Consider the following 14462-nt stretch of genomic DNA (forward strand, 5'->3'; position numbering starts at 1 on the left):
GAAGCAGTACCCAAGAACATCCACTGCTCTTGAAGGACCAGCCCTAGATTCCAGCAGCACCCTGAATCAGAGCAGGGTTTGGGAAGGGGGAGTTGCTGAGAGAACCCATTACTAGAAAGAGAAATGCCTTAGATGGCTCAGAACCCGTGGTCCCAAAGTCCTCTGACCTATCCACCAAGCCATGGCCAGTTGGGTTCTGTGCACTGGAGCCTCTTGATGGTAGGATCCACTGCTCCTTTGTAGCCATCAGAAGTGAAAAGCTTAACAACCCCAGATCGTGGAGCCCAACTGCAGAGTTCCTTTCCCTCCACACACTGCTTGCTGGCTGCGTGACCTCGGACAACTCGTGGAGCCTCTCTGGGCCCCAGGTCCTCATCTGTGAAATGGATATATTCATAGTACTTACACCTCAGTGCCTGGCATGTAGTGCATCCTGCAAGAGGGTTTGTCAATTTTATCACCACGCAGTTCTGAGCACACTGGGGGCTTTTAAGATAAGGTTGGTGGTTTAAACCACTTACCCCCATGAGCTTCTGTTTCCTCACCTTTAACTTGAGAGCAGTGATGTAGTGGTGGGAACAATAATAGCTTTCCTGCCCATGGCAAAAGGATTATTCTAAGGATACGCTAAGACTGTGAGGTGAAAGTGCTTTAAGATCTATAGATCACCATGTAAATGTTTTGTCATTTTGTCTTTGAGGTTGTTAATTTGAGGCAGGACTCCCAATCTACAGACTGGGTTCCCACTTCTGCTGTGCTGCCTGCACTGTGTGATGGTGGGCAGAGCCTCTCTGAGCATTGGTTTCCTCTCCCATCCAGGGGAGCCTCCCAGCAGAGGCATAGTATATGTTAGGTGGCATCAGTGGTTCCCGGCCCTGACTTTATATTAGAATCCTCTGGAGGGCTTTGTTAAAATGTCCACATGCTTGTGCATCCAGTTCTGAATCGATCAGAATTTCTTGGGATAAGACGTAGAAGTCAGTCCTTTTAATAAGCTCCCTTTGTTGTTCAGTTGCTAAGTCATGTCCGACTCTGTGACTTCATTGACTGCAGCACACAAGGCTTCCCTGTCCTTCACCACCTGCTGGAGTTTGCTCAAACTCACATCCAATGAGTCAATGATGCCATCCAACCATCTCATCCTCTGTTGTCCCCTTCTTCTGCCCTCGGTCTCTCCCAGCATCAGCGTCTTTTCCAATGAGTCAGCTCTTCACATCAGGTAGTCAAAGTATCAGAGCTTCAGCTTCAGCATCAGTCCTTCCAGTGAATATTCAAGGTTGATTTCCTTTAGGATTGACTGATTTGACCTCCTTGCAGTCCAAGGGACTCTCAAGAGTCTTCTCCAGCACCACAGTTCGAAAGCATCAATTCTTTGGTGCTCAGTCTTCTTTATAGTCCAACTCTCACATCCATAAATGGCTTCATGGTTCTAATGTGAATCTAATGGCTCCCTACATGGTTGTAATGTGAGTCCTGGATTGAAAACCACTGAAATCTGTGGAACAGTTCTGTAAACTGCAAAACATAATGTACAATTTGTGGATCTTTTTTTATTGTTGTTAGTTGATGATCTTGTGAGGAACTGGTTCCTCTGAAAGTCAGGCCAAAGGGCATTTTCCACCATGTGTCTGAAGTCTGCACTGACTGGGGAGAATTGAAACTCACCCAGTACGTGTTCTTGCCTTCAAGCCAAGGAGGCTAAACGAAAACAAGCCTCTCTCAGATCAAAGATCCTGCTGGGATGTTGGGGCCAGTGAGTGGTGTTGGTTTAATTGGATTTGGAAGCCGTGCCTCCAGCCATGGGGAAGCATTCAGTATTCTGTTTTATTAAAGTGACTCCTGTGCAAATGCACATGCATCACTATGTGGCCACTTACCCGATCAGGTTAAGGGCCAGCAGGTCTTTCTATGTGAGTCCCCAGATGTGATTCCAACCCTTAACTTGGCTCCAGTTTGCACCTCTTTCAGCACATGGCCATGGCCATGCCCCACACACCCCCTTTGCTTAGATGCCTCTTTACACAGAGTCTTCAAGACATTCTGAGATTCACAAGAGAGGAGGGAGGGAGTGGCTGGAATCAGAGGTGGACATTTTTGACTAGTCTCTCTACTGTTTCTAGTAATGTCTACACCACCATGATATTCTGACTAAACTGCTGAGTTCAACTGGGATGGTCATTTTATATAGAAGTGATTCCCTTATGGAAGGTGCCAGATGTTCCCCACCAAAGGTATCTCAGGACAAGGGATGAGATGGCCACCTGTTTGAGAAGCGATAAAATGTAAGCTTGATCATTGCAAAGATTAAAAAATAACAACAATAATGGGTGACATATGAGCAAGAATCCAGCTTGGAAAGTTCACAGACCAATGTGTAACTCTGATTTCTGGGCTATGGACTGATAAACACTTCGTTGCTGTGGGCACATGTTTGCATGCAACCCAGGGAGAGCTGGAACCTTCGTATCCTCATACCCTTGGGCCAAGGTTCTCCTAGCACTGCATCCCCAACACTCAATGTCTGCATTCAAGAGCAGCTGCCGTGTGGTTCTGGAAACCTCTTCAGGTTCCCCTGTCAAAGAGAGGATGCTAAACTCTCTCCAAGTCCAGAGTTTGTTAATACTACCACAGGACCAGTTCGTCTGTGTGCAGAATTTCCTCCTCTATCATAGATTCTTGTTCTGCTTTTCCAACTTTAAGACTTCAGTGATTCTATTCTACAGACATTGACTGTTGATGTGGACACATTTTACTTTCTTCAGTTCCAAATTACTGCTGACATTGACTGCATCCATGAAATTAAAAGATGCTTGCTCCTTGGAAGGGAAGCCATGAGAAACTTAGATGACATATTAAAAAGCAAAGATATCACTTTGCTGATGAAAGTCCATATAGCCAAAGCTATGGTTTTTCCAGTAGTCATGTATGGATGTGAGAGTAGGACCATAAAGAAGGCTTAGCACCAATAAATTGATGCTTTCAAGTTGTAGGGCTGAAGAAGACTCTTGAGAGTCCCTTGGACAGCAAGGAGATCAAACCTGTCACTCCTAAAGAAAATCAACCCTGTATATTCATTAGAAGGACTGTTTTTGAAGCTGAAGCTCCAATATTTTGGCTGCCTGATGCAAAGAGATGACTCATTGGAAAAGACCCTGATGCTGGGAAAGATTGAAGGCAGGAGGAGAAGGGGGCAACAGAGGATGAGATGGTTAGATAGCATCACTGACTCAATGGGTGTGAATCTGAACAAACTCCGGGAGATAGTGAAGGACAGGGAAGCCTGGTGTGCTGCCGTCAACCCCTGGGGTTGCAAAGAGTCAGGCACAACTTAGCAACAACAGAGCTTGTATAATGGCCCTAATCTTGAGCCTGGTGTGCAATAGCTAATCCCTCCTGCTGCTTGCTCCCCCCACCCTGAGCAGATTATCTCCTCTGTTTTCCAAACTAAATGTTGGCATTCCGTATTAGAAACAAAAGCCAGATTCCTAGAAATCAAAAAGTACTCTGGGGTTCTCACCATGTTCTGTGAGCCTCAGGCCATCAAACAGGTAGAGCTGCAGGCAGGTAAGGAGACCCGGAGTGTAGATGACCTGACCCAGCAGACCCCAAAGGAAGCAGCAAACACAGTTCCTAACATTTCAGACCATGAATGGATGTATTTAAAAATTTGTTGCAAGAAATGAGATGGTTTGCGTTTTTAGGACAAGACAGGCATTTGAAACTTAATTTGCATTTATAATCGAGATGTATGGCAGGCAGTATCCTAACCATTAATGGTAGAGAACAGAAAGTTGGGAAGGAGCACAAAGCAGGTATAAGGTATGTGGGTCTCGTCTGCCATCAGAGTCTTGATAAGTCTTAGCAAAATTCAAAGTTTATCAAAAACTGGAAACCTCAAATGTCCATCAAGAGTAGAATGAGGAAATAAATTATGGTCTTTCTTTCAGTGTAATATGAAGATGAATGACATGAACTAAAAATGAATTTTGTAAAACTCCATATAACAACAAGGATGAATCATACAATAATGTGAAATGAAAGAAGCCAGACACACACAGTCAAAATATGCATATTGTATGATTCTGTTTCTCTAAAGTCCAAAAGTAAGCAGAACTCATCTTCAGTGTTAGAAGTCAGAAAACTGGTTCCTCTTAGAAAGGGTTGGGTAGAGACGGGGAGGAGGCGGGGGAATTTCTAGGATGCTATTAGTGTTCTGTTTCTTGACCTGGTTGTGACATAGACATGTCCATCTTGTGATAATACATTGAGCAGAATACTTATGATGGTAATGATAACCCTGCATGCAAGACAGCAAAAGAGACACAGATGTATAGAACAGTCTTTTGGACTCTGTGGGAGAGGGCGAGGGTGGGATGATTTGGGAGAATGGCATTGAAACATGTAAATTATCATATGTGAAACGAATCGCCAGGCCAGGTTCAATGCATAATACAGGGTGCTCAGGGCTGGTGCACTGGGATGACCCAGAGGGATGGGATGGGGAGGGAGGTGGGAGGGGGGTTCAGGATGGGGAACACATGTACACCTGTGGCGGATTCATGTCAATGTATGGCAAAAGCAATACAATGTTGTAAAGTAATTAGCCTCCAATTAAAATAAATGTACTTATATTTTTTTTAAAAAAAGAATACAACCTAGATGCCCATCAGCAAACAAATGGATAAGGAAGCTGTGGTACATATACACCATGGAATATTACTCAGCTGTTAAAAAGAATTCATTTGAATCAGTTCTAATGAGATGGATGAAACTGGAGCCCATTATACAGAGTGAAGTAAGCCAGAAAGATAAAGAACATTACAGCATACTAACACATATATATGGAATTTAGAAAGATGATAATGATAACCCTATATGCAAAACAGAAAAAGAGACACAGATGTACAGAACAGACTTTTGGACTCTGTGGGAGAAGGCGAGGGTGGGATGTTTTGAGAGAACAGCATGTATATTATCTGTAGTGAAACAGATCACCAGCCCAGGTGGGATGCATGAGACAAGTGCTCGGGCCTGGTGCACTGGGAAGACCCAGAGGAATTGGGTGGAGAGGGAGGTGGGAGGGGGGATCGGGATGGGGAATACGTGTAACTCCATGGCTGATTCATGTCCATGTATGACAAAACCCACTGCAATGTTGTGAAGTAATTAGCCTCCAACTAATAAAAAAAAAAAAAGTGCTGAAAGAAAACAAAAAAATAAATAAATAAATAAAAATTAAAAAAAGAATACTTATGATTTGTGCATTTCACATTTGTGACAGTCCTTCAAGAAATTCAGATCTTGGATGGGGCCCTGCTTGTCCATGGTAATTAGGCTTGCAAGAGCTAGGTAGGTCCTCCAAACCCCTGCCCTCCATGCTAGGCCCATTTCTAGAGTCAGGGGAGCTCAGCCAAAAATCTAAGTAGAACATCAGAGCAACAGTGACAAATGAGGCAAGACAAAGTGAAAACTGTGTTTGCTTCAGGACCACCTGACACCAGGTCTTGGGAGCAAGTCCCACAAAAGAATAGCACTGAGATTTCTGGCATTTGGGTTGGTTCAGAGGCTGGATAAGCTAGAACGTGCAGATAGCGTCTACCTAGAGTAGACAGTGAAATCTCAGGTCTGTTATTTTTTTACTCTCAGGAGACCCACCTCCCCCAGCCTTCTCTTCTATGACAAGCTCTCCCTGCTGTGAACAGTGGAATCTGCCCAGGCTATGGGACTGTGGCTCTGATTTTGCATCAGGGAGAGTGGGTCTTGTTTCTTAGAAGAACAAGTGGCCAGGGCAAAAATTGCCAGACTGGGGACTTCCCAGTTGGTCCAGTGGTTAAGAATCTAGCTTCTAGTGCAGAGGACAAAGGTTCCATCCCTGGTTAGGGAACTAAGATCCCTTGTACTGCAGGGCAACTCAGACAGTGCACCCAAATAAATTAAATATTAAGGAAGAAAAAACTGCCAGACTGCTTTCTCAAGTTTTGCCCTATGTAGATGAGACTTGGCTTAATGGGAAAGGTGAAGAAGGGAAGCTTTCCAGGCTCAGCATTGATGCACAGAATGAGGAAGAATGGGCAGGGTGGGGTTCTACCACAGTGGGACATAACACTCTGACAAGGGAGATTAGAGCAAGATAGCGGGTGGAACATAAAAATAGTAGACTCTTTGAGGATTTGGAAGCAAGGAAGCCAGGGCAGATTGTCATGGGCAAGGCATGAGGATGCTGACTTGCTACAGACCTGCTTTTCAGTTTTCATTCTTGAATTTTTAAACCACAGTCACACTCAGAGAGCTATTGAGGAATGAAACCAAGATCATTGTCCTCTGGTGGCGGTATGAGGTTCACTTTTTCCTAGTTGGACTGCCAGCATTTGGAGCCATTTACCACTATAACCACCACTGCAAGCAGTCTGTGGACACTCTTTGGATGTTCCAGCCCAAGTTGGGATGAATAATCTTGATCAAGATCCTGCTTGCAATGGGGAAGTGAACTCAAACAAAAAAGTTTTATTTAAGTTACTTACACTTTTTCATTGAAGTATAGTTGGTTTACAAATGTGTTAGTTTCTGGTTAAACTAACCAGCAAAGTGATTCAGATTTTAGATCTGAATCCAAACATTCAAATATTTGGGGGGGGGGGGGGGGTGGTTCTCTTCCTTTATAGGCTATTATAAGATATTGAATATAGTTCCCTGTACTATCTAGTAGGACCTTGTTGTTTATTTTATATATAGGAGTGTATATCTGTTTATCCCAAACTTCTAATTTATCCCTTGCCCACTCACTTTCCCCTTTGGTAATTGCACATTTGTTTTCTATGTCTGTGAGCCTATTTCTGTTCTATAAACATGTTCATTTGTATCATTTTTTAGATTCCACATGTAAATGTGGATTTACACATTTGTAAATTTGTAAATTCCAAATGTAAATATGATTATGCTATTTGTCTTTCTTTCTCTGACTTATTTCACTTAGCATGATAATCTCTATGTCCATCCATGTTATTGCAAATGGCATTATTTCAGTCATTTTTATGGCTGAGTAATATTCCATTGTGTATACATACCAGATCTTCTTTATCTATTCATCTGTCCATGAACACTTAGATTGCTTGCACGTCTTGTCAATTGAATATACTGTTACAGTGACATTCAGGTATATGTATCTTAGATAAATGCCAAGGAGTGAGATTGCTGAATCATATGGTAACTCTGTTTTTAGTAGGAGAGAAAATTTATCCCCAGCCTAGTGTTCACTAGCCATTAAAAAATGGTCCATGCACAATGGGAGATGTGCCTAGTGCAGGAAGAGACCACAGTGGGTGATCAGGTTAACTTTCAGCATAGCACCCTTAGAAGTGGGCAGTTGGGATTATCTTTCTCTCTGAAGGTTTACTTACCCCAGCACTGCATTTGCCCTGCTGGAGAGTAAGATGCAGGGTAAAATGGGAATCATTATTGAAACACAGTAATGGGACCACAATGAGAGTGTCCAGTTCCCAGACACGGGGGTTTCAAGGAAGCAGAAAGTGCACATGGCTACTCACCAGATTCCAGGATATTTTAGGGATAAAATGCTTCCTGAAAGCACTTTTATTGGAAAATGTTATTTAGGAGAGTTTCAAGTTTATTTTAGAACTTTTTCAGTCAGTGGGTAGCACACCCATCCCCAGGCCAAGCTGAGATCACCAGATGTGCAGGACAAAGAACCTTTTCAGGTTTCAGTGGACCCAGTGAAGCTGGATTAGGGAGAACAACAGTGTTTAAGATCCTTGGGGGCAGGCATGGCCACTATCCTGTCTCTCTGCTTCATCATTTCTCAACTTCTACCCTTTCTGCTGCTTTCTTTCTCCTATTCCATTTTGCAGTTCCAATCCCCAACATAAAACCCCAAACCTGTGTTGTCACTGAGAATTCTATTTCCCAGTATGTCTCAAGGGGCATGATAGCAGGTGGAAAGAACTTCAAGAAGTTGTTAGTTAGGTGGTTCTGGCTGGCAGATGGAGATCCACCCTCTGACCAGGAGGAGTTGGTGAAGCCTAGTCTTTTCAAGGCTTATCAGACAGCATTCAGTATTTTCCAACATCCCTGGATGGGCAGCCTTGCTCCTGCATGTCCTTCCCCCAATTAAAAAAAAAAAATGTAAAATTTAAAGGGAAAATGTAAGTCATGGGCTTCCAAGAATTTATACTTACTTCATCACATCTATTGTTTTCCTAGAGTTGTTTGGAGTCCAAAAAGGCTAATGAGTCTTTTCCAAATGTCTTTCAAAATCCTTTCTTCTTAGAAGGACATTTAGAGGCTTTGAAAATTGTTCAAAGGGTAAAAATAATAATATTAATAATAAATTTCTCAAAACTCTCAACCCCTGCAGGTTCAAAATTTGCTTAATTCTTCAAATGCAAGGGACTTTGAATTATTACTGGGATTTGTCATTTCTTGTTTATGGGGCTTTTCCAAAGGGGTAAGAGTCATCACGTGGAAGTCCACTAGAGTTCACTGCATGGCTCATAGCCTTGCCCATGACCCAGGACACTTCCAGAGTGTTCCAAAGCGGAACCTTCAGGAGAGCCTTCCCCCTCTTTCCTGGTGGCATCCACGGGGCCAGGTGGGAGTTAAACTGAAAGCATCAACTTTTGAGCCCGCCTTATTTTTGGCTAATAGATCAAAGCCCTCCCAGAACAATTCTATTGTAGGGCATACAATCTGTATCATATAAAACAGGTGATCTATTATTGGGTGGCTTCGCTGGTGGCTCAGACAGTAAAGAATCCACCTGCAATGCAGGAGACCAGGTTCCAGCCCTGGGTCAGGAAGATCCCCTGGAGAAGGGAATGGCTACCCACTCCAGTATTCTTGCCTGGGAAATCTCATGAACAGAGGAGCCTGGCAAGCTGCAGTCCATGGGATTTCAAAGAGTCAGATATGACTGAGCAACTAACACAGTGGGGTGCAAAGAGAACAATTTTTCCGTAGGGTGTGTGCAAAGGAGCCGTTTGCGCTCGGCTGACCTTGAACGTTGTCTTCGGATGACCTCTGGTGGTGGAATTTTTCCCAGCCTGTGCACAGCGATGCTTCTGAGCCAAGCTATCCTTGTTACATTTTCCTACATTCCTTTCCTCCTGTTTTGTTATTCACATTCAGCAAGGAGCAAGAATCAGTTGCAAACACTCAGAATAAAGGGGTGCATGTGCCTCACCAGACTTTTGCCGTTTCAAAAAGTTGCCTATGCCTTCTCTTTCAGTGAGCCTGTGATATATTTCCTGTGGAAAGAGGAAGGAGCCAACATGAAGGAAAATGTGGCATCTAGAGTGGTTTTCATTTTGCTACTTTTTCTCAACGCCAGCCTTCTGAATGGTAAGTAAGAGATTGTCCTGTTCTCTTTCACTTCCTGGGGTATTTGTACAAGAGGAGGGGAGAATCCATCACAGTTCTTTTGCAGCACAGTTACAGGAAATGAAAATGCCCAGGGCATTTGCTTCTCTTCAATTATTTACAATATTATGGGGATTAAAATGAAGGCAAAAATTAATGCAAAAGACTGGAAACAGTTAATGCCACATCCAGTCACCATGCTCTGACTTCCATCCTCATTCTGGGAGTGCAGAGAAACAACTCTGCCAGGGACATATCAGAATTTCAGTCCAGGTTCTGTCCCTTACTGGCTGTGCAACCTTGAGCCAGTTAACTAAGTTCTCTGAATTTAAACACTTTCAAAGTGAGGATAATGATGTTTCCTCCACCTCAGATGAAAAGTTGCGTGAGAAAAATCTTTGAAAACCTGTTAAGAGAGCTAAGGGAATTGCTGTTACCTGGTGGAAAACAGGAACACCCAACTCTGTTACGCGGGAAATGAAATTCACAACTAGACTAGCACTTGTGAGCCTGTGTGTGTACATTTCAGTGTATCTACCCCAGTCTATTTGTAAGTGTGTATACTCGTGTATATCTCTGTATCTATTAGCTTCTCTGTCCATACCTGATTGAAAATGCTTCTCTGTGTGTACCCATATGCATACCCATCTGTGGGTGCGTATTTCTGCATATGTACCTATGTGTGGACCAGTATCTACTTCTGTAAGTATGCAGCTGTGTATATTGTTCCCCTGTGATCTGTGGGTGTGTTTCTGATATGAGCTCTTCTGTTTGAGCGTGTGTGTTGGGGGTGGGGGGGTACCTCTGTGGTTGCCCCTGTGGTGTTTGTGTGCATTTTACAGGGAAAGTGAGACCATCCATTCATTATAACCATCTCTTCTAAAGTGGGTGAAAGAAACATTTGACTAATCACAGTTTCACAGCTTTACCTTCCTCTCTTGAGTTTTCTCAAGGTACTGTTAATAACCAGTGAAATGTGAGAGAGAAGCTTTCAGGAAGAGAAAAAGGAACCTGGAGATTGGTACAATCCATATGGAAACTTTAAGAATTCAAATAAGCCCCAAATAATCAACAGTTGCCTTAATTGGCTTCTAAATATGCTCATTATTGAGCTGTAAACTTTGTGTGTTTTTAAAATATAAGCTTTTCCTTCCACCTCACACACTCCTCCCTAGCCACAAGAAAAAACAAACAAAAAATCACTTCACCCTGTGAAATTGCCCTGAAGAAATATTCCCTAGAGGTCGAGCGACATTCCAAAATGGGCAGAGCTAAGCCCAGACTGGCTGGCGTGGACGGTTTTCAGGGGATCTAGGAGCTGGCTGGGCTCCAGCTGACTCAGCCCGGGGACCTTGGCCCAGCCTTGTCTCCCATCATCCCGTTCCATCAGTTCTTTCTGGCCGGCTTTGCCTAGTGCCCTCCTTCCCACCCGTGTCCTCCTCTGAACTCGTTCTCCCTGATGCTGCTTTGCTAGCAGTTCTAGCTCAGGAGCCAGCCTGAGGGATGAAGGACAAGGGTGGCAGAAAACACACAAGCCCGAGGTTCAAGGATCGCCTCCTGGAAGCTCCCCTCTCTGCTCCCGATTTCCTGAATGAAACGCCACCTGGGGTTACGTGGCTGGGGATAGAGGGACTCTTTCCCTCCCTGTATCTGTCAGATAAGGAACAGAAGAGGGTGACAGCTCACCAAAAGCTTCGGGGGCTAGGCAACTCGAAAACTCCGTCTGCATTGGGTTTTCCACATCACCTCTTTTAGCCCCACTAGCTTCCAGCTGGAATGACCTAATGATGGTAGCTCCTAACTGGGAGAACAGCTACCCACTCAGCCGCCTCTAGGAGTTCCCATGCCTCCTACCCCCAAAAAGAGCCAAGAATTACAAAAGAATCTTTTGCCATCTCACCACATAAAGACCCAGGGAGAGAGGGGAAAAGGGGGACTGAAAACCCAGTTCAGAAGTGGAGACAGGGAGGATGGGAGCTACACTGTGAGACTGAATCATGGGTCAAAGCTGAATGGAATCAAGGAAGAGTGAAGCAGGAAAGGAAGGGATGGAAAAGATGGGGGGAGAAGCAGCCAGAGGGGGAGGCTGGGTGACACAGAGAAAGAGAAAAAGAGCAGAGAATTGGGTTTACTATGTGGGAGTGGCAGAAGGATGGGGGTCAGTGAGCAGAGGGGAGAGGTCCAGAGAGCATCGGATCAGCAAATGATCACAGGATGCTTGTGTCTGAAGGCGAATTCTTTTTAAATGATCACCCTGGTACTGTGGGCACATATCCACTCCATAGACACCATGGGATTCTGGAAGGGCCAGATCCGGCTCAGTCCATGTGTACCCCTTGCACCCTTGCTGCTCACCATTGGTGAACTGCTACAGTTAGTCACTGATCCCAGGTTGCTGGTGTCTCCATCTCACAGTACATGCACACACACTCACACACACACACACCCCACCACAAAGCTCTCTCTCTGAATCCTGCCACCTTCAGGGCAGCCCGCAGAAGAAAGTTGCAGGATGCTGGCTTCTGAGTCCCACCTCCCACCCCTAGACCTATTCTCCCTGGGACCTCATCACTGGCCTGGCCCCATCTACCTACTTCTATCACCAACAGAATGGTCACAGAGTTGAATGGACCTTGATATTGACCCTGGTGCCTTCTGACGTTTTCTAGGACAGTCACCTCCTGGAAAACCCAAGATCATTAAATGTCGTTCTCCTGGAAAGGAAACGTTCACCTGCTGGTGGGAGCCGGGGTCAGATGGAGGACTTCCTACCAATTACACGCTGACTTACCACAAGGAAGGGTAAACGTTCTCTTCTCTCCTAGCAAGCCCCACATGGGTGTCCTCATCCTCCAGGCCATAGGACCACTGACCCTGGGTTAATTGCCGTACTTCCCTGAATGGACACTGATAACCTCCCACAACTGGGGGCAGGGACTCTAACGTCCACATCCACATCCTCCTTCTAATGTCCCAGCCGAGCTCCCTCGTGTCCAAAAACTCCACCACCAGTGAGGTGACACCAGTCCATCCGTGGTACCGTTGCCTGTCGTAAGCTTGAGTTGTACCCCAAAGTCACATGTGTTTCCTTAGATGCTTAGCTATCAACCTTGTGCCATTTGTCGTTTTTTTTTATAAACATTGCTTTTGCAACCTAAGAGTATTATTATGTAATCCTTGACGACTGTGGTACATTAGCTGTTTGAACTTGGTTCACGTGCAAGAAAATAACAAGCCCTACAAGGAAAGGAAGATGAGGTTTTTCATTAGGAAATCCATGGACCCATGATCTCCCAGAGGGGGTATTGGGAGCGAAAAAATTGCAAACTCAACAGGGTCGTCTCTGGGCATGGAGTTCATCACAGTTACAGTGAGCTCCTCCTGGAAATCCAGGGGTGGCTGTATATCCTTCCCAGTGAAGAAAACATTTACTGGAGGAACAGCTGGCCTGCCTCCCAGTGACTGCGCTTAGTGGTACACAAAGTTGACATCCCCTGTGAGACCCAAAGGGGTGTCAGACACACAGCCCTCAGGAGCTCACAGTGGCATCATGGTGAAACAAGCCTGCTCACCTGTGTGACAAGCCTTGCGTGGAGCCCCCCGGTCTAAATGTGAGCAGCCTGAGGAGCCTCTGGGACCTGAAGCACCTCCTTTCAGAGTCACTCTCCTCTGTGGCTGCCTGAGTGTAACTGGAAATATACTGCAGTTTGTATCCCCTTTCAGCTTTTTTAGTGACATGTAATTCAGCACTTTTGTGCAATAGCTGCTGCCTTGGGCATGCCCGCCTCTGCCCCACCCTGGTTTGTATGATGCAAGAGAAAGTCCTGAGACGACCCAATGGTAGTTTCCTGAGGGTGGCGGTGCCTTGGCCATGGAAAGCTCAAGTGTTCATTGGCAGGGGGCGTATAGCATGAAGTCCACACCAACCTGTAGACAGGAAGGGTTGGTGAGAAACGGGGTCACTGGGGCTCTGCCGTGACTCCCCCACCCCTTCTCCAGCGCTTCTCCCCTGAGTCGCCCCTCGCGGACATGGACAGGCTCGAGAAGCTTGAGAAGCCCTTCTCCAGCTCTGTTTTTTGCTTGTCCCTCCAAATTCAGTGATATTGACGTTCTTTATACCACTTTAAAAAACTAGGCTCTTTATACCACCTTCTTGGTGGCGGTGGTTTAGTTGTAAGTCATGTCCAACTCTTGCGACTCCATAGACTATAACCCACCAGGCTCCTCTGTCCATGGGATTCTCCAGGCAAGAATACTGGAGTGGGTTGCCATTTCCTTCTCCAGGGGATCTTCCCAACCCAGGGATCGAACCCATGTCTCCTACATTGCAGGCAGATTCTTTACCACTGAGCCAGCGAGGAAGCTCCATACCACTTTCTTACTGACTCCTAATATACTTGTTGCAGAGAGACACTCATCCATGAATGTCCAGACTACAAAACTGGGGGCCCCAACACCTGCTACTTTAGCAAGAAGCACACCTCCATATGGAAGATATACGTCATCACAGTAAACGCCATCAACCAGATGGGAGTCAGTTCCTCGGATCCACTTTATGTGGATGTGACCTACATAGGTAAGGGAAAGCATGACGGGTGAGGAATGTGTTGTTCTGATGTGAATCTACTGCGAGTTAAACTCAGTTTGTCTCCTTGTCTTAGGGATGGATCCCCAAAAGGAAAGATGAAAAAATTCACAATATCGTCACCAACTGAGTGTTTTAAACCCCTTTGTATTCCTGACAGTAAGACAGTAAAGATCCTTGTGCCTTCCCTTGACCCTTCTTCCCACTCCCTTGCACCCAGCAGTGATGTTCTATTTAGCTTCCCTTGTCAGTCCTTCTCTCCAGCCCTCCCCCTGCAACCAATGTCCCCTTCCCCCTTGGCAAGCTGGGGTTTCCTGAGATTTCTGTCCCTGAAACACACTACTTCATGGAGTAGCAACTCCTAGAAGACATTCATCTGCTTCTCCACCCACAGGAATTTCTCCAGCTGCTTTGCCCCAAATTCAGTTCTCAATATGCACATGTTCCTCAGCAACTGGAGCTATTCTTCTCAAAATAAACTACTTGGGGAGTAAACAGTGCTACT

At 45.2% G+C, this 14462-nt stretch overlaps 1 protein-coding gene across 2 annotated transcripts in view; it reads left to right on the plus strand.

The window, feature by feature from the left end:
- PRLR (prolactin receptor) overlaps nt 1-14462 on the plus strand; it is a 144235-nt gene that overhangs the window by 109694 nt on the left and 20079 nt on the right. For both annotated transcript variants that reach the window (XM_043488660.1, XM_043488659.1), the window contains exons 3-5: nt 9242-9354; nt 12042-12174; nt 13779-13948. In XM_043488660.1, the coding sequence (XP_043344595.1) occupies nt 9285-9354; nt 12042-12174; nt 13779-13948 (373 nt within the window). In that variant the 5' untranslated portion in view covers nt 9242-9284. The remainder of the gene's footprint in view (nt 1-9241; nt 9355-12041; nt 12175-13778; nt 13949-14462) is intronic.

Source organism: Cervus canadensis, chromosome 16 (genome assembly GCF_019320065.1).
Source record: "Cervus canadensis isolate Bull #8, Minnesota chromosome 16, ASM1932006v1, whole genome shotgun sequence".
NCBI lineage: Eukaryota > Metazoa > Chordata > Mammalia > Artiodactyla > Cervidae > Cervus > Cervus canadensis.